At 46.8% G+C, this 20746-nt stretch overlaps 1 protein-coding gene across 4 annotated transcripts in view; it reads left to right on the top strand.

Annotated features, from left to right (window-relative positions):
- The window catches only part of sema3fa (sema domain, immunoglobulin domain (Ig), short basic domain, secreted, (semaphorin) 3Fa), a 37200-nt gene that overhangs the window by 8429 nt on the left and 8025 nt on the right, over window positions 1–20746 (top strand). For 3 of the 4 annotated variants that reach the window (XM_077014006.1, XM_077014005.1, XM_077014004.1), the window contains exons 3-10: window positions 14691–14851; window positions 15159–15221; window positions 15674–15793; window positions 16326–16415; window positions 17889–17982; window positions 18191–18310; window positions 18685–18824; window positions 19546–19660. In XM_077014006.1, the coding sequence (XP_076870121.1) occupies window positions 14691–14851; window positions 15159–15221; window positions 15674–15793; window positions 16326–16415; window positions 17889–17982; window positions 18191–18310; window positions 18685–18824; window positions 19546–19660 (903 nt within the window). The remainder of the gene's footprint in view (window positions 1–14690; window positions 14852–15158; window positions 15222–15673; window positions 15794–16325; window positions 16416–17888; window positions 17983–18190; window positions 18311–18684; window positions 18825–19545; window positions 19661–20746) is intronic. The other variant, XM_077014007.1, reaches the window with a different exon arrangement.

Raw genomic sequence — 20746 nt, 5'->3', positions numbered from 1 at the left:
GAGAATCATGAATGAGTGTTATCAAAACATGTTTATTTAGGACAGCGCAAAGATATTTTTGTCTCCTCCAGTGAACACACACACACACACACACACACAAACACACTCTCTTAAGATCTTGAATGCATGTTTAAATTCTCATCTTTTGCTGTCACCATCCATCACTTCTCACATTTGCGTGTTTTATCACTCTCCCACATGCTTTGTGTCTGCACCGGGCTTCATGTGCTTGGTAAGGCAAGGTTATCAGCACCAGACAAACGCTCGCATTCATGTTCTGCTGTCTTGCTGTATATCTCCACTGTGACGGGAATGCTGGAGCATGTGAAAATGATGGGACTCGTGTTCCTCTGCTTTTCCTCATGGTAAGACAGCTGTCTCAGAATTCTGGGTGAAAGGTTTTTTTTTTCAGTCTTAAGGCAGTGAAGGAGGCAATTCTCTCAATGTGTGAAACGCTAAGCCTCTGTGTGTGTGTGTGTGTGTGTGTGTGTGTGTGTGTGTTAGCAGTATCTGTCTGCATGCCCATCTGCTTTGTGTGTGCATGCAGAAAAGCGTGCATGAAAGAGTGCATGTGTGTGTGTGTGTGTGAGTGTGTGTGTGTGTATGTGTGTGTGTGTATGTGTGTGTGTGTATATGTGTGTGTGTGTGTGTGTGTGTGTGCGCGTGTGTGTGTGTGTGTGTGTGTGTGTGTGTGTGTGTGTGTGTGTGTGTGTGTGTGTGTGTGTGTGTGTGTGTGCACGCATGCTTGTGTGTGTGTTGAATGATTGATGGCTCTCTTGTGTCTACAGTGTTTTGCGTCCAGATGGAATTGCATTAGACAGAATGAAAATAGCCCAGTGTGCATGTTTCCTCCACTCTCTGTGCTAGCTCAGAATCATAATTATTTAAACCCTCCACATTTCTCATCCAGCCACCGGTCTGATTAGGGATCTGGTTCCCACAGTCAGAAATCAGATCATGATATGTATATCTACATCCTAACTTGTTTAAAACCAGTAAGATAAAGTTTCTAAGGCTACATCCAAGCCAAGTTTCATCCAAACTAGCCAAGTTTCCAATCCAACATCTCCCCCCTCATGATTACCTCCCCTGAATATGGATGTGAAATGTCTTCCCACTGCTGTAGTCTTCTCATGGTCGTAGACAGCTTGAGGAGTTGTGACACCCAACATGAAGTTCAGTCAGATCCATCCACATTCATAAGTCATTGTTACAGAACAGGTTCCATAGAGGGCTGAGCCCCAAACCCTTGTGCCTGAGCTCTAGAGGTCTTTTGTGTTGGGGGAGGAGGCGGTTTTAAGCTTAACTTCGGGAATCATTATTGAGATCCTCTTCAAACGAACGGGTAGGATAGAGGGGTTGGGGGTGATTGGGGGATCAGCTAGTTATGGCTGAAATGCAAGAAAAACTGTGATGGATTGTTTAGAACCACTGGAGGACAAGACGTTGCACTGGAATCTTGAATATATGTCCTTTAATTTGTTCATTCTCTCCACAATCTGAATCGTAGTTTATTTTAGTTACCATGGCAGCATTTCTCTTCACACCTGACCAGTTCCCTCGACGTTCACTGTTTAACAGATCTTACTGGCTACCTGTCTGGCAAATACTATCTACTGGACGGCTGGATGTTTATGTATGTCATTTTGTTTACTGTAGCGATCACGGAATTGTTCGCACATTTCGGAGCAACTTTCCAGCGTCTGTGAGCATTACTGGAAACTTCAAGCAGGTCACGCTCACACTCCCATGTCCCTGGGGGGCCCCAGATGGGGCAGAGGCGTACGAGTCTGGCCAGTGCGACCCGCAGACGGGGCCTTGACCTCTGGCTGGAGACTGGGGGGGGCGGGGGGGTCTGGAGGGCGCCTCCCTGTGCATACGCTGTTTTTGGCTGCCACCATTTATTACCATCTGTCAGTCAACACGGGATGCCGTTACCACGGCGGCGCGGAGCCTCGGCCAATGACCCGTGCCGACACACCAAAAACATTATGACAGGCGGGAGACAGAAAGGGAGATGACCAATCAGAGAGCCAGGGCAGAGACGGCAGAGTGTTGGCCCACAGCAGGGGGTAAAGGGTGTTAAAAGGAAAAACCTGTCCGTGTGTCCCTCAGGGTGACATTCATTAGAGAGCGAGACAGACAGAGAGAGAAGGGAGAGGTGGGGGAGGTTGAAACAGAGAGGCAGATAGAGAAATAAGTAACCACTAATGGATTGTAGGTTATTATTGTAATGGTGAGGTGAACCGCGTAGAGACTGGCAAAGGGAATAACTGGTGCTCATTCGGTAATGAGCAATCACGAAGTGGTAGGAGAGACAGACTCTTCTAATCAGAGCCCTCGTCCTGAACTTGTGTTGGACCAGAGAAAGAGGTCTCGGTGAGAGTCTGAGCACACACACTGTTGGTGAGCTGTTCAATTCTGCACACTCATCTCATTTGATTGGAGCATCAGTGAACTTTGTGTGTGTGCATGTGCATGCGTGTGTGTGTGTGTGTGTGTGTGTGTGTGTGTGTGTGTGTGTGTGTGTGTGTGTGTGTGTGTGCGTGCACCTATAACTGTAAATGGAATGCACATGTACACACAGTACTCACTACTTGACAACTTGGTATGTGCACTAGCTTGAACAAGTGTGTGCGTGTGTGTATGAGTATGTCTGTGTGTGTGTGTCTGTGTGTGCACGCACGTTTGTGACAGTGCATGCATGCATGTGTGTAGGTGTGTTACTCTTTTATCTACATGCATCTCCCAGGTAAAAGTCCCGTTGATCTCCAGATGGTGCACATGAACCCAGCAGCTGAGCGTCTGTGTGAGTGTAAGGTGTTGAGAGGCGCATGTGGTCTTGATCCCAGACAGCCTGTATCTGGGAACGCCGGGACTGTGGTTAGGACAGCCTGAGCTTGAGTCTCCAGGGACGCACCGACCGAGTGTGAATACTGTGTTTATTCTGTGTGCTTCGTGTGTGGGTGTGTGTGAGAGAATGGGTGTGTGAAGTGTGTGGTGAGGACTAAATCATGGGTGAACTCTATAGTGGCCAAGGGACTATACTCTATACTCTCATTCTGTTATGTGCAGAGATGATGTCATTGCCCTTTGTGGAAGCGTGCTAGTAGGTCTTGTTCGCTTGTTTGGTTCATTTCACATTCAGTATTATCATCTTACTGTAGCTCTCCCTCTCTCTCTCTCTCTCTCCCCCTCTTTCTCTCTGTCTGCTTGTCTCTCTCCACCCCTCTCACTCTCTCTCTATCTCTCTCTCTCTCTCTTTCTATCTGCTTGTCTCCACTCTCTCTCTCTCTCTCTCTCTCTCTCTCTCTCTCTCTGTCTTTCTGTCTGCTTGTCTCCCCTCTCTCTCTCTCTCTCCCTCTCTCCCTCTCTCTCCCCCTCTTTCTCTGTCTGCTTGTCTCTCTCGTTGTATGTCTCCTTTCTGTCTGCGGTAACTGCACCTCTTGTCTACAATCAAGCAAAATCAATAGTTCAAAACACTGATGATTAGATGCTTGTCTTGGGTTCTCCCTTTATGAATACACCACAGTGCTGCAGTTCAACACACACACACACACACACACACACACACACACACACACACACACACACACACACACACACACACACACAGAGCGTGAAGTGCTGCAGCTGGACTCTGTAGTGAATGATGGGGTCAGGTTCCCTCACGCATGGAGCGAGAGGAATGATGTGTTCATGTTTTTACAGTGAAGCCAGCCTCGCTACGGCTACTCAGGAAATTCTCTATAGAATAAAAAAACACTGTCTACCCACATTTCACACCAGATCATTCGGGAAGCTCAGATATGCAGAAATCTTCTATGGCCATTTATTATGAGCGAAAGGAGGCAAGGTGATGATCCCTGAGATGGTAAACGATACCATCCTAAAAAGACCTGTGAATGTCTTAAAGATACGACACTCGGGAGAGGAACCAGTATAGGAATGTGAAATTGTCATTAGCTGCCAAATAATTCATAACTCTCACACTGCAGTTGTTTAAGAATGAAACAAACCACCACAATTGTAGAAGTCTCTTGAAAGAATCCTAAATGAAGCATATTAAGGGTGTTTGTTTTGAATTGCATCTTAAAGGTTGTCTCATTACTTTCTGTCAGAATTGTAATTTAGAGCGGTGGACTTTTGGAAGTGTGTTGTACAGGGCTGGAAAAGTAACGGGGTCGAATCCATTTTTCTCTCAGACACTTTTAGGTCGATGCCATGAGTGTGAAAGTCGTAACGTATAATGATGGGATTTTTGAGAACAGCAATTTGCAGCATGAATCATGAGTCCATATCAGGTGAGCCCTTCTGGGGGAGGTGAACCTTGTGAGACGAGGGGTGATGGAGTGGATATGTATGGAGTGGAAAGACTCAGAGAAAAACAGATGTCTTGAGAGAGCGAGAGAAAGACGGAAAAAGAAGTTAAGAGTCGGTGTTCTACTATAAAATGGTCCGACATTATTAAAAAGGCCCTGGTTGAGTGTTTAATTAATGGTCAAACTGAGATAGATCCTGGGAGAGGAAAATATTGGTGGACTGCCAGGGTGTGTGTGTATGAGTCCGTCTAGGGTCAGCCAACAGGTGTTCCTGGAATTTCTGATCATGATGTCCAGACTGCTTGTTGTGTTAGATATAATTATGTGAAAACATATTTATTTATCCAACCTCCTTCTCTAACATTTGTGCATGTGGGTGTGAAAGTGAGTGTGAGAGGCAGCGGGGTGGTCCATAAATACAGAGCAGGTCAGTCATTTGGACCCTTTATATCCAATATCGTGGCCAGCGGCAGTTTGCAAGCTCCAACAAAACTGTGTGAAAATCCTTGTGGCTCTCCAGAGCTGAAACTGCCCATGCTTGCCAGATTTATTTCCCCAGGCATATATGTTCAGTTAGTTATCCAAACAAGGGACAGTCCCATTACATCATTTCATGGGCTGTTTAAAACTAATTGCCTACAGTATCGATAAAAGCAATAGGTACTTTAAAACAATGGCATGATCAATTTGTCATGGACTGTCTGAACCAGCTCAGCCTTCCATTGCAGTCAAGTACACCAGGGGAGAAATTGAAGATCGCTTTTTCACAGTAACTGATTTATCTGACTGGCTTCCTTTATGCAGTGAATTTCTGACAACAAAGCACACATTTTGTTCCCTCTCTTTTCTCCCATTACGCTAATTGTTGCCAGCTAGTCGCACTGTGACATTCGCCACTCAAACTCTCCTCCGTGTTTGCGTCAGTTATAGTTAGGAAAAGCGTCCGTTACTTCAGCACAGCTGAGGAACATGAGATATATAGGGTGACAACAGCAGTCAAAGGTTCACAGCTTTGTTGTTGATGTAACATGGGGGTTGAAAGACATGGCTGCCCACCTGACAGTCACATGAGACATAGATGCTAGAATGGGTGGTGCTTGCTTGTCAGTCACAAGGAGCTGCCAAGGGGCAGCAACACATTGCGTTGTCAAGATGTCTGTAAGCCGAGTGTGGGGTACGACGGAAATAAAGACACAGGAAAGCCCGCCCACTCAATCATAAAATGTTGAATAATTCATTTGACTGTTAACATTGACTTTGCATTGATTAAATGAACAGTGCCCCTAAATCAACCTAAAATAGCCTGAGAGTTTTCTTCGAATTGGTGTTCCTGCAAGCTGGCTTGAAATTGGCCAGAATCTTTTACTATTACACTTCTAGGCTATAATTCAATATGCAGTGTGATGACCCTTTTGTCTAAATCCCACCTCACTTAACGCTCATATCTTCATGTCTTCAGACGGTGCTGTATGCTAAGCTATGCTAAGCTATCGCTCCCTTTTTCTACCTTTCCTATTGCTCTTGCTATTCTGTCTAGTATCTGTTGACACTTACCTCATTTGGTGACACACACATACACAGACAAGTCTTAGGAGTGTTACTCTGCCAAACTCAAACAGTCAGGAATGGCTAATAATAGCATCTGATTTATTGGTTGCAAATTAGATTCTCCACTGAAAGCTCCCTTTTGATCTAGCATTAGCTTTAATTTACTTAGGAAACCACAGGACTTATCGTATGAGGAAAATCCATGCTATTCTTAATATTCTTGGGAGTCATCCGTGACGAGGCGTGCAAACATATGCTTTGGCCCCTGTTTTCTTAGTCATGAGATGTATGCTTTAGTGCTTGCTTTTGGAACTGTTAGGTTAGAGTACACAAGTATGTACTGTTCACTGTTGCCAAATGAAAGCAAAGACATATTCATCACCCTATTTTCAAGCTTAATCCAAGCAGTAGTCATGTTCGTCTGTCTCTCTGCTAACATGCTAATAGCTTTAGTTCTTTTGGAACAGATTTATGCAATTAGGGTGGTGCTCTCCAGACGTGTTAGTGGATAGCTTGTGGTTAGTGTGCATTTTGACTGACACCTCCCATGGTGAAGAACGTTCTGTCTCTTATCTCTCTCCCATGGGAGCGAGCTGAATGCGATCATGTACTGTAGGGTAATGGGCTAATGTCTGTCACAAAGTGTGTGTGTGTGTGTGTGTGTGTGTGTGTGTGTGTGTGTGTGTGTGTGTGTGTGTGTGTGTGTGTGTGTGTGTGTGTGTGTGTGTTTTAGAGAGAATGGGTACGAGATGGCATTGTGGTGCACTGCGTGGCACGTCATTGAAGGCTTTCGTTTTGCTTTTGAATAAATCCTGGCAGGCTATAACAGGATCGCGACCACTCTGCCATTTCTCAGCCGGCCGGTTTCTTCCGACGAGCCTCATTCGGGCTGCATAACGCGATAGCCACTGTGTTAAAATAACCAGCTCAAGATACTGTGAACAGCTTCGGAGCCTGACTGAACAGTAAGCTCTTCAGTCGGCTTGAGCCTTTCCCTTTCAGCAGCACATTGTTTTAGTACTAGTGCTGTACGGTGTATTGTTAGATGATTGGTTTGGCGGAAAAGCGTTTGTGTGAGAAGTATTATGGCATTCGCATGATTTAATCAAATCAATCTTTAATTATGTCACTCACATCAAGGATCCACCAGTGTGTTTTGTTATATTGGATGGAATGTCACAATCACAGTTTGTATTAATACAGCTCATCTTGAGAATGGCAACTGCTCTTGCGGGGCTGAATGCCCGCAAATCTGAATCAGCTTGTTTCTGCTCTGACCGCCGCTAAGCCACAAAGCGACCTTCTTAAGGGCCCTTATGCCTGTCACGTCGCCTTAATGCCCCAAGCGGACCAGCATGGAGAACAACACAAAGGCCCACAGACGGAAAGTGGCCCCTCGCTGCAGACCCAACAGCTCCTGTGACCCCCAGACGCCGCTTAAAGGAGCTTGTCTTCTGCCTGTCAAAGGCCGTTAGTCTCGGACACCGGCCTGTGCCAAGCCCGGGGTCGCCTGCTCCCAGCAGGGCTGTGACCTCCCTTTGTTTCAAGGTGACAGGGTCAAGTGGGGCGTGCGTTCAGGGTCCCCAAAGAGCTCCAGACACACACCCCCCAATCCCGACCCTGAGGTGTCAAGACTGCGCTTTTGGCCGAGTTTTGTCATCAGCGATGCGTGCTGTGATAACCTTCTTGACCTTTGACCCTACACTTGCTGAGATGCTGCGTGTGTAAGTTTGGGGTGGCAGTGTTTTCCCACACTGTTCCTGACTGATAAGAGACTTATACAGTGTAGCAAAAGAACTTGTTTTCTCCCTTTTCATGGGTTGAAATAATGAGACACATGAACTGGAGATTCACCAGCATCACATTGTGTGGGTAATTTAAACCTTCACTGCTGAAATTAAGAGATATTTGTATTGTCATGTGTATTAAAACTTTTGTAATTATGTTTAAGTTCTCAGATTACAGTTGTTAAGTTTTCTTGTGTGAGGTCTCATGAGGTTGAGGCTTTTCATCTTATGGATTCACATTTTGGAGAACTCAGCGGTAAAAGTTGGCAATCCTCTGGTTCTGTGAAAGGCAGTATACAACTAACTTCATTCATTCATCTTCACAAAGACAAAAGGCAACATGAGAAGGTTCCTCTTCATGTCTGTTGGATGAAGCAGGGAGCAGAAAGGAACCTTATCAGCTGCACGTCTCTTCACACCGTCGCCTTCTTCACCAGAGAAGAAAGTGAGATGATGGATGAGATGAGAGTGTGAGAGACAGAGGGAGAGAGAGCTAAACAGCAGGGAGAATTTAGCAGTACCTGTTATCTCCATTCTGGTATGCAGAGCTGCCTCGCGGCCCCCCCGCCCGTGGACAAACGATACCCCTAAGTATTCCTTTCACTAACGGCCATACAGGCTGAAAATGGGGGAGAATGAGATATCCGGAAGCCTCCCTTCTTTTAACAAGGAAAAAAGATGACCTGATAAGACGAGAAGATCGGAGGTGATGACGTTGGGAAGATGGAAGGCCCACTGTGGAGAATGTACCCGCCTCTCAGCCTGATAAGGAGATGATAATCCAGAATAGAAAGAGCCTCCCCTCCCCTCACTGGCACCCTCGTTTAATCTGAGACCTGGCTACATTGAAATCAAGTGACAGGAGTCAGGAAAGCAAACAGACACTGGCATGTATTGTGTGTGGAGAGAGGGAGGAGAGAGGGAGGAGAGAAAGGTGTGAAGACTTCTGTATGGTGAGATGAAGGGTGGATTAATAGGTGGAGGTCTACAGGGCTCCAGACTGATCACTGGCACCAGATACTTGTAAATCAAGCATTTCTCATGTTTATTACTGGGATATTATTTTCAGGTGATTCAGATTTACGCAGACATGTTTTAAGTAGTACCTCGGTTTACAGATTGTGAAGCTGTTTATTTCAACTGGTTAGTGTACATTGGGTTAGGTAGGTCCATTTATACCTTTAAGGCATTCTCTCTTTCATGTGTGTGTGTGTGTGTGTGTGTGTGTGTGTGTGTGTGTGTGTGTGTGTGTGTGTGTGTGTGTGTGAGACACTGATGGCACACACGTATTCATTAGTGATCCTGTAAATCAGTGGTGAAGGATGAGTAGCTCTCAATTTGAATTTATTTGAGACATTAAGCTGTATGATCTGGGATATCAAGCTACATGATCTGGGCTATTAAGATGTTGATTTTGGCCATATAAAAGTGTAAAAGTCAGATAATCAAGATTATCAAGGAGCTCATGGCAGTTGGGTGAAAGTTGAGCTATATGAGCCCTCGATGCAAAACACATACACATCGCCACAGCTTATTATTGGACTTGATCTTCTAACAACACAACATGTCAACTTTTGTTCATTACAGCTCCTGGAGAACATTGCTGTGCTTTTGGGAACTTTCCGTGACATTTTTCTGTTTTTAAAGGCACTGGAGAATTTTATCCTGTTTTTTTGGCAGGGTTTAGTGTGTGCGTGTGTGTGCGTGTTTGTGTGAGTTCGTGTGTGTGTGTGTGTGTGTGTGTGAACCATGACCCTTGGACTCCTTCTCCGCATGATCCAAAGCAAACAGTGGCTCTCCCTCTCCCTCCCTGAGGAGACCCTCAGCGCTGCTCCCCAACGCCACAGCACCGCGTCAGAACCACTCAAGATTTACTCATACCGACACCGAGGCATTCTGGGAAACACTCTCTCCAGGTTTCTCTGTTTGTTTCCCTGATGCCGTTCCATTAAACTTTGTGCGTGTGGGCACGCTTGGCCATATGTGCGCCTGTGTGTTTTCGGCTTGCTGCCTGAGGCGCGTCTTATTCCCGCTGAGATCTCAAGCTGTGCTGAATGTGTATTTCAGGTCCATACCAAAGGTGGACGGTGGACAGTGTGTTAGCCTGGGTTATAGAGTCCTGGTATGACATCATGATGACATCAGTATGACCAGAAAGAAAAAACAGGCTTGTCTTCATTACCTACAAACTGAGGATGTCCTAGGCCTGTTTAACAATTCTGTTTGCGGGCTTTGATGGACAGAAGAGGGAGGAAGGAAAAGCATTTTATCGGGCCCGTTTGATTAAATTCCACAGCTTTAATCGTCTGCTCTTGTCATCCCGGTAAATCAGGTACAGATATAAATGATGTGGTAATCCTCTGTCAAGGATGAAGGCTGTTAAAATCAATGCTTCATGTAGGGTGGTAACTTTGAAGGTGAGAGAACAGTTTCTGTAACATACACACATGCATGAGTTCACACACACACACACTCAGACTCACACACACACACACTTCAAGATAAAGATAGGTCCTCCACTTCCTCACACATGCACAGACTAGCTCTCTTGCTCTCTTTCTCTTCTCTTCTCTCTCTCCCCTCTTTTTCTCTATCCTTTTCTCTCTCTCTCTCTCTCTCTCTCTCTCTCTCTCTTTCTTTCTCCTTCTCTCTTTCTCCTTCTCTCTCTGTCACTCACACATGGTGAACTGACAGCACACGGAAGCCCAGAGATAAGACTTAATCTTGTGGTGATTGTTCAGCCCACACAACTGAAGTGGTATCTGTGTGTGTGTGCGTGTGTGTGTGCGTGTGTGTGTGCGTGTGTGTGTGTGTGTGCGTGCGTGCGTGCGTGCGTGCGTGCGTGCGTGCGTGCGTGCGTGTGCTGGGGAGGTTAAACATAGACCTGTCACTGCTGTCTGATGAAGATGGCTGGCACTCTGATGCCCGATGTCCTCCAATCGTCCTAGCTTTCCTTAGAGATGCCGTCAGTCTCAAGACTTCTGCTTGGGTGCTTGTTTTCACAAAGATTCAGTCCTTTCCACCAGAAGACATGCTCTAGACTTGATTTCCTGGTGACTACATCACCTCAGTAGATAACCAGAACAGCACAAGAACGCAACTGGGTTCATGTTCATTCGTCACATTTTCTTCTAGCAAATCAAATAATTCTGTGGGTGATCCGTATCTGTTGATGTTGGTCTTTACAGTAGTAGCGTGAACTAGTCACTACACCCAGTTATGGTCAAATTGTACTGAACCCAGACGTTAGACATTACAGAATGCTTTGTGCTTTGTAATATTGAGTTCAGTTAGTCGTAGTTTGTATCCACCAAGCAGATGAAGATACTATATCATAGCTATAAATAGCCACAGAAAAATGGAATCATTATTCCAATTATATATATATCATTAATCATTTTACGTTTTTTTTTTTGATTGGGTCTCCGGTAGTAGCATTATCCCTCCAAAAGCCACCGTACCAATAAAAGAAACCCATCTATTAATGATAATGACAGTCATGGCACGGAACTTGTTAGAACAAGCTGGATATTTCGTTTAGTTTAATTGGAATGCTGAAATAGGAGGATAAAATGTAAACTATGTGCTTGGAATGCCCGCACAGGGTTGGGGGGGGGGGGGGGGGGGGGGGTGTGGGTTGTGTTGTCTGCGGCTCTCTGAATCACTTCACATGTGAGATCATGTCTTCTGATAATTCTGTTTCTATCTTGGTGGAGCTCCAGTCATTCTGTCTTGTCATTCCCTGGTCATGCTGGTGTTGTATCCTAACGGCTCCTGCAGCTTCCCTGTTTAACATGTTGCAGGACTGTCCCATGTCATTTCCACAATATAGTCAAAAACACTGAGCAGCACAGCTGGGCATTTGAGCTGGGCATTTGAGCTGGGCATTTGAGCTGGGCATTTCATAACGTCCTTAAGTTCACCATTGTTTCAGCATGGCTGAATTCATTTCAAGTGGACTGTTGTAGACATATCCAACAACTTTGCCAAGAAAAGACATAACTAAAGTATATTTTGAGATTATTGTTGGTTGTTCCAAAACAAAATTACATGAATTATCACTATTTCTCTATAATCCATGAAACATAAGTACAACGCATTTGGACTGTGATTCTTCTATTTCGACACTATTTCATTATGGCTCTGTTTAATATCATGGTTGTTTCTGCAGAAGGCCGTTCAGTCTAGTTCTAGCTCTACATGCTTCCTTCAAGTGGGCTGTTTTCTCCTGCACAGACCTTGAGAACTCGAGGTGGACGAGTTGTTTAGCCCAGCTGAATGGCATTATTATGGGCTATGTTGCCTTAAGCATACAATTGAAAGCTCTACCTTGCAATGCTAAACATCATCTCCGATGGCTGCTTGGACCACCGCCCGAGCGTTTTTTGTTCAGGATTTGCAGGTTCAGGTGCATGAGAAGTCATTCTGTGGGGGCTGGCAGAGACAGCCACGGCCTGGGTGGGTGCGTGAGTGAGGAGGGTGTCCACCGGCAGCATCGTCTGTCAGGGGTGTGGAGGGGTTTTAAGAGAACACATGATCTTCTGGGTAACAGGAACCTGTGCAAACGCGCCCCACTGTCTTCCTCCATATGACACCCTTACTCAGGTTGCAGAATGTCTGTGTGTGTGTGTGTGTGTGTGTGTGTGTGTGTGTGTGTGTGTGTGTGTGTGTGTGTGTGTGTGTGTGTGTGTGTGTGTGTGTGTGTGTGTGTGTGTGTGTGTTTGTTAGCAGTATTTGTCCACCTGTCCTTCTGCGTGTGCCTGTAAGAGAGCGCACACACAATGGATTTCGCAAACGAAAGTGTCCTGCCAAGCGATAGGAGACGAAGCATGTCCGTTTTCTTGGACCCCAACACCAGATAAGACTGTACACACACAGCAAAAACCACAGTGTTGTATTAACACAGTGTTAACACAGTGTTGAAGTTAACAACATTCATTTATGCTCAGCTGGGCAAATGCTACGGTGCTAATTCAACACCAGTATTTATGGTAGGTAATTTATTTACTACATAAATGTACTACATCTCTAGACCTTTAATATCTTTAAGACTGAAATCATTACAGTTAACCCACCATCATTCCAGCCACTGCAGAATGTGGTAAACAGACTCAGGCCGATGATAACAATACCTCGCAACAATGCCTGAGACATTCATGGCAGCATTGTGCACACGGGGTATAACATTGTCCTTTTGTCTGACGTGGGAATAAAATGAATTATTAATCAGCGTGCCCCGCTTCTCAGCACACACACTACAATCTGGACGACTGCGGATTTGGCATGCGAGACCATTGTTAACGTGACCCTTTGTAAGTCGATTTCTTACAGAGTACGGAAGGGAGAACGGTTGCGTTCCTCGATCGTGGTGCTTGGCTGGACTCCAGCCTGGTGTCTGGATGTGTTCAGTCTGGCCTGGCTTGTCTCCAAGCCCAAGGTGCGATGATTCTCTCTGCTTGGAAATGCTGGGATTCCTTCCCAGAATCGAAAGCTTGTGGCAGGCAGTAGTTGAGTAGTCTCGTCTCGCCTAGTCTCATCTCGCCTAGTCTCGTCTCGCCTAGTCTCATCTCGCCTAGTCTCATCTCGCCTAGTCTCGTCTCGCATAGTCTCGTCTCGCATAGTCTCATCTCGCCTAGTCTCATCTCGCCTAGTCTCATCTCGCCTAGTCTCGTCTCACATAGTCTCGTCTCGCATAGTCTCGTCTCGCCTTATCAGGTTTGCGCCGTCCTTCCTAGACGAGACGTTGGACAACGTTGGGTTATAGTAATACGGTCATGGCATTGCGTTCTCCTCAGACTCAGACCGTTGCTCATGTCACCTCCAGCCCACCTCAGTCCAACCTGCTGCTCAACACCCCGTCCCCCCACCACACACCCACACTGCTACACCACAACCAACACCCCCACGCCCACCTCCTTCCTAGCCCACACCTCACCTCACCCACCTCCCTGTGAACCCTGGGAACTATAGCCTACATAGCATCATAGCTCAACAAGAGAGAGGAGACCTCTGTGTGTGTGTGTGTGTGTGTGTGTGTGTGTGTGTGTGTGTGTGTGTGTGTGTGTGTGTGTGTGTGTGTGTGTGCGCGCGCGTGTGTGTGTGTGTGTGTGTGTGTGTGTGTGTGTGTGTGTGTGTGTGTGTGTGTGAGAGAGAGAGAAAGAGAGAGAGAGAGAGAGAGATGGATTATAACATTTTCTTGGCAAGCAAAAAGTTTCTTCAAGACACGTAACTAATGCTACTGCTATAAGAAACCACCACCATCTGCAGAACCTTGTAAACACTTGTGGCTTCATTAGTATCTCATTATGTACCTACAGTATGTAACACCAATAATTGCATTGAACTGTATTGTTTCCTAAGTCAAACAATGAAACAAGTAATAATCCACCGTCTGAAATAATTACAGTTCCACAAAGCCAGACACGGTAATTTCACCGACACTAAAACCTGAGTGCACATTTCTGTCACACTCGGCCCCAGTGCTGGCTGTAAAAACAATCCCCATGAGCTCTAGAAAATAACAATTCAAGCTGCACTACCGTAATAGCATTTGGAGATGTGATTCAGACTGTATTTTTATGTCCAGTGACAGACACGCACACGCAAAAAAAAATCCCCCTGTAATCACAAGCTTATGGCAGTAATAACGGCAGATTCAGCAGTGTTGCGGGACCCTGAGGGAGACCCCGCAGAACCTCGGTGCAGGACGTTGAATGGCGGGGGTTGGGCACAGATTTTTATCACAGTGGGTTTATCGTATCGGTCCAGTCACCTGCCTAAGGCTGGTCTGTGACTCCCAAGGTTTGTTTAAGCCTTTGTGCATTTGACAACCATCATCCTTCAATCAGTAAAGCCTCTGAGGTAACGAACGGTTGTTGCTGGAGGCATGTGTCGATGTTGTCCAACACCACCACCCCATATCCTCTATCTCGACGCCCCGGGCTCCGTTCTGGCCTCGGCGGGATATTCGGTTGACCTAATTCCAGGCTCCAGTGGAAGCCCTCCTCACGCCCGAGTCTCTCCTCCTCCGCAGAGCTGAAGTCCACGGGGACGGCCCATCACTTCTCCTTCCTGCTCAATTCCACCGACTACAGGATACTGCGCATGGACGAAGACCACGACCGCATGTACGTGGGCAGCAAGGACTACATCCTCTCCCTGGACCTGAACGACATCAACAAAGAACCCCTCATAGTAAGATCTCACTCTCACTCTCTCTGTGTCTCTCTGTGTATATTTCCTCACTGGCCACAGCGTTATAAAGTACCTCAACGCTTTATAGGTATAGATCTGTTGCCAGGTATAGTCTGCTGGCCAAAAACACCAGCAGCAGTCCTGCGGTCAAATAACAGAGTCCACGGACGAAGGGCTGGAGACTATAGACTCCACAGAGGGCGCACATACATATACAGCAATGTCTGACTTCGGTTTAGCTCGAGGAGGTCAGACGTTACTGGGACCCTTTTTTCTCGCTCTCGTTCACTGGTGCCCTTGTTTTCAGATCCACTGGCCTGTGGCTTCTCAGAGGAGGACAGAGTGCGTTCTGTCGGGGAAGGACATCAACGTAAGTGTTCACCTGGGGACCAGACGTTGACCTTAAGACATCCAGCTTTATCTTCCGCTCTTTTCTGTTCTTTTTTTTTACTCTTTCATCTGTTCATGTGAGTTACAGCTGTAGCCGCTTTGCCAGAACAGCCGCGTATGCCAAACGTGGTTTGTTTTCAGGCATAACCAAGGGAACCGTTCAGAACATCTAGACAATTTAGAAAAACACCATAAAACAAAGCATAAAGGGAAATCGTACATGTCAATGTGGAATAGTTTTCAGTTTTACATCTCCTGCATGGTCTTTGCATTGAAGATGGGAATATCCATTACCTTTTCCAAATGAGTGTAAATCACTGAGAAGGTAACACGTGAGAACTACACTCAGTGGTGTTTACACTATGTGAAACTATTGTGCTACTATCCAGTGAGACGTTTCAAGTGTTCCTCGGTTCGGTGTGATCTTCTCAGGGCGAGTGCGGGAACTTCATCAGGCTGATCGAGCCGTGGAACCGAACTCACCTGTACGTGTGTGGAACAGGCGCCTACAACCCCATATGCACCTATGTGGATCGGGGTCATAGGTCACAGGTGAGCCATTTTTCTCTGGTGACCTGCTGCTAGTCAAGTATAGGATTTTTGAGAGAATGAGAGAATCAACTTTGATAATGTGTTCTAGTGTAGGTCTAATGTAAACCTAGTCTACATATGTTTCTCACAAACCACTCCATAGCATTTAGGAATGTAAAAAAAAACACACACATTATTCTTGGCTCTGATTTTTATCCTGTTATCCTTTTCCTCGAAACATTTCAACACCAAAACCCCAAACCAAAAGCGAAGCTTTTTATATAAAACATATTTACTTTTCCTTGACAAAAAGTTCTTTTTTTATACTCAGCTTGACAGTTTTTTTTTTATGTCAGTCCCTTTTTTTATGCATTCCGGCATGTTCTGCACGTAGCAAACACAAACCCACTCTTACAGCATGCAGTGAAACAGCATGACACCACAGTCTGAGTGTTGGCCCGGTCTGCTAGTCAGCTCCATGGCCCTGGGGCGGGAGGTCGGCCGGCCGGGTCTCGGGTGAGCGTCTAACCCACTAACGCGCCTTGTTCTGCAGGCTTTGCTCCACGATCAGAGTCCTCGCTCCGGAGGCCGAACCAGCCGGGCTGCAGACCCCAGCGCAGAGCCTGAACTCTACGCGCCCAAGGTGGGAGATCACCTGAAGATTACACGCCAAACGGGAGCTGGGCTGCGTCTAGTTACTCCTCTGGGAGTTTTTTATATTAGCCTTGCCATGACGGAGAGCTGCTGATGTGGCCCTCCAGTCAGACAGGGGGAAGACGGCTCTGCCCATGTCTGGTTTAGGAAGTAACAGAGAAAGCAAACTGCTGGTGCCTCGTTCTGCACGGGCTGCCCGTGCTTGCCTAAACACCGCATGCGTCTAAAAACGCCCGACTCTCCTGACACTGGATCGTCACATCAAAGTGATTAGTCAGCGAAAAAGTCAAACCTCTGCCAAGTATTAAATTTAAGGTATGCTCATAAAGCACCAGAGTGGAACACTCCCAAAAGGTGTGTGCGCTCCCTCGTCCAAGGCTGCATCGGAATAAATGATTTGTCGAGACACGAATTTCACGCATAGGAGTTGTTGAATTGGAGATGCGCACTAAGAAGCACTTAAAGGTGCTCCAGCCTTTATCTCGGTGTCAGACACGCTACATCATTTTTACAACCATCACCGTGGAGTCTGATCTAGTTTTGTTGGAATTTTCGGCTCCGACAGTGTTCTGGATCGTAGGGGATCCAGATCGACTTTTATTTGCTGTACAGGGAGTGGGCCTGAAACGCAGCACATGTTGGTAAAGTTTCGTTAGTTTGAATCTTTGTTTTCTTTGGACACATATATGTTTGAAATATAAGCAGCACTCACCAAGATGTCCTCCTAAACGAAGGACATTGTTTCCACAGGTGGGAGTGCTGTGTATCTGTCTCCTGTTGGCATGTGTGCTATTTGGAGTGGAGTGATACAGGGAGTTGAAACTGCTGCTAGCAGTATTAATTTGAGGAGAGACACCTAACGATATTTAATCATAGCAACCCTCTGGTGCGGGTCGAGCTGTTATCAGGACACGCTTTTAGTTCTGATCTGGATTCCATGGCTTTCGTGCTCACTAAGGACATCCTGTCGGTTTACTTCAAAGCTTTGCAAACCTCGATTTGAATGAATACGACTAACGTTTGAAGCATGGTCAATGGCTTTGCAACATGTATTGGGCCTTGACAGATTTTTGTTGTTGTGACAGATGACTTGCTAGGAATTATGGTTTTAAGTCATAAATGGTTGAATTACCTACTCTCTTAACAATAATGTAGTTTCTTTCTGTGATTACTTTCACTGTGTTAGACTATTAACACTTTGTTTTTCTCTGTTCAACAAGCCAGCTTGAAATTAAAGTCTTCTGTGGGCTGTGGGTTGTTTTTGGTTCACGCTGATTTTACAGTGTGCATCGTTATCCGGTGCTGACAGTGGAACTATTTCCCACTCAACAGATATTTCTCATCCGTGCTGTCAGAAGACAGGAAAGCCCTGTGAACCTTAGACCTGTTACTAATCAATAATGTTTCTCCTAATGTATGCTGATAGACTCTCCCTCCGTGTGTGTCTTCCCCTCTCTTCCAGGAATACATTTTCCGTCTGGAGCCGGGCAAAGTGGATTCTGGGAAGGGGAAATGTCCGTTTGACCCCAAACTGAACAGCGTGTCTGCTTTGATCAGTAAGGACCTTGCGGCCATACCTGACCACTAACGGCTTTTACGAGGCTCCTCCCACCCAGACACTTGTGTTAAAGATCGTAGCTCCACAGCGGAAATGAGCACGCCGTTTCATCTTTTCCTCGTAGAATCAAATTAGCACGTCTTTAATACTCGCCTGTCTGTCTCTCCCTCTCTCCCCCTCTTTGGTCTCTCTCACTCATTGGACAGATGGCCAACTCTACGCTGGAGTCTACATTGATTTTATGGGAACAGACTCTGCCATTTTCCGCACGCTAGGCAAGCACACAGCCATGAGGACCGATCAGTACAATTCGCGCTGGCTCAACGGTACGTTCACGCAGGCGCACGCGAGGACGATAATGTTGGACGGCGCGAGCGCACTGCTGTCCCAGACGGAGCTCTCTCCTGTATCGAGTGCGATTCCTTCTGCATGGCTCTGATTAAACGCATACCATAGTCTCCTCCGCTTTGTCACGCACATGTGCAGTGACGCCTGTCAGACATTTCACACGGAGGTCCTGCGAAGGGTTCTGATAATGTTGCTTTGGCAGGGAGAAACGTCTTAAGGATCAAAGGTCAAAAGGTTATCTCCTTCCTTTTAGGTTACCTTTGGGCCCAAAGGATAAATAAATGTATATTATTTGGTTTTAATGTAATCTTATCTTTCTTTCTTTCTTCCTCATCATGCCTGTGTTCCTCAGACCCCACGTTTGTCCATGCGCAGCTCATACCAGACAGCGCTGAGAGGAATGACGACAAGCTGTATTTCTTCTTCCGTGAGAAAGCTTCAGAAATGGGCCAGACTCCCATGGCTCAGTCAAGGATCGGCAGGATCTGTCTGGTGAGAACGTTCACTCCACTTCATACATACGGGCACTAATACATTAACGAGCGGGACACGTCGCATCCCGGCTCGTCCCTGCGTGAAGTAAAGCGCCACGTGAATCCCAGGGTGAACCGCGGCTACACTGTAAACATAAACATTAGCCGTCACGCAACCCCTGACACCAAATTCCGAATAGCAGGCCTTCTCCTCCAGCAAATGTATTCTTCTCGGCGTAAATAAGGCCGGGTGAACGTTGGTGAACGTGTGGGTAGTTGGCTGCTTGTTGGTGGGTATTGCCATCCCTCATTATTGGACCTGGCTGTGGTCCACAGCAGATGGGTCTAAGCACTGCTCAGAGGCAATGTTTACAACCATACCCCACTCAGCCAGTACAGCCCACACAAATAGTACACAGTGGAAGAGACTCCTATATAAAGCCTTTGTCTTGTTTTGTTTTTTTTTTTCACACCATCATTTCTGATAAAGTTCACAGAGAAGTTAACTGCACACTGAACGGCTACCGTGTTGAGAGGTGTTAAGTGCTCTTCAGACGTCCCTTTTCCATAGGGTGATAATTGTGGCAAAATCGACTTTTACCTGAAGTCAAAAAGCTGTCGCCAGTTTGGAGGGAATATAGTTCATGTATATTTATGTATATTTATATATTACCTATGGCCTTCCTAGTTGAATCTTTGTCATGGATGGTTAATGAGTTCCTTGTTCTCTTTCTCCACAGAATGATGATGGAGGCCACTGTTGTTTGGTGAATAAGTGGAGCACCTTCTTGAAGGCCCGCCTCATCTGCTCTGTGACGGGGGCTGACGGCATCGAGACGCATTTCGACGAGCTGCGTACGTTTCCTTACCACCTTATCACCGCCGCTCTAGAAGAAGAGCACCGCTTGTGCTCTGTTCATGGGCGTTCAGAGTGAATCTCCATTGCTATGATTTCATGCGTTCCTGTCCACCGTATTGGTCATTCACATTGCTTGGCTTTTTTCTCGTTTTCCTTGACATCACATCGGCATTGGTGGTCGCTAGCCTACCATTGTGATTTTTCCATCTGAAGCTCTGCTTCTCAAGTTGGTGGAGATGTATCAGAGGTGAAGAGCAGAACACTTGCAAGAGACAACCACCTGTGGACCAGACTTATAACCCCCCACCTCTGGGCCTACACCCCCACCTGTGGACCAGACTTATAACCCCCCACCTCTGGGCCTACACCCCCACCTGTGGACCAGACTTATAACCCCCCACCTCTGGGCCTACACCCCCACCTGTGGACCAAACTTATAACCCCCCACCTCTGGGCCTACACCCCCACCTGTGGACCAGACTTATAACCCCCCACCTCTGGGCCTACACCCCCACCTGTGGACCAGACTTATAACCCCCCACCTCTGGGCCTACACCCCCACCTGTGGACCAGACTTATAACCCCCCACCTCTGGGCCTACACCCCCACCTGTGGACCAGACTTATAACCCCCACCTCTGGGCCTACACCCCCACCTGTGGACCAGACTTATAACCCCCACCTCTGGGCCTACACCCCCACCTGTGGACCAGACTTATAACCCCCACCTCTGGGCCTACACCCCCACCTGTGGACCAGACTTATAACCCCCACCTCTGGGCCTACACCCCCACCTGTGGACCAGACTTATAACCCCCACCTCTGGGCCTACACCCCCACCTGTGGACCAGACTTATAACCCCCACCTCTGGGCCTACACCCCCACCTGTGGACCAGACTTATAACCCCCCACCTCTGGGCCTACACCCCCACCTGTGGACCAGACTTATAACCCCCCACCTCTGGGCCTACACCCCCACCTGTGGACCAGACTTATAACCCCCCACCTCTGGGCCTACACCCCCACCTGTGGACCAGACTTATAACCCCCACCTCTGGGCCTACACCCCCACCTGTGGACCA

This window comes from Brachyhypopomus gauderio, chromosome 8 (assembly GCF_052324685.1).
Source record: "Brachyhypopomus gauderio isolate BG-103 chromosome 8, BGAUD_0.2, whole genome shotgun sequence".
Classification (NCBI taxonomy): Eukaryota; Metazoa; Chordata; class Actinopteri; order Gymnotiformes; family Hypopomidae; genus Brachyhypopomus; species Brachyhypopomus gauderio.
Note: the sequence above shows the minus strand (reverse complement) of the source record. Positions and strands in the feature narration are given on the sequence as shown.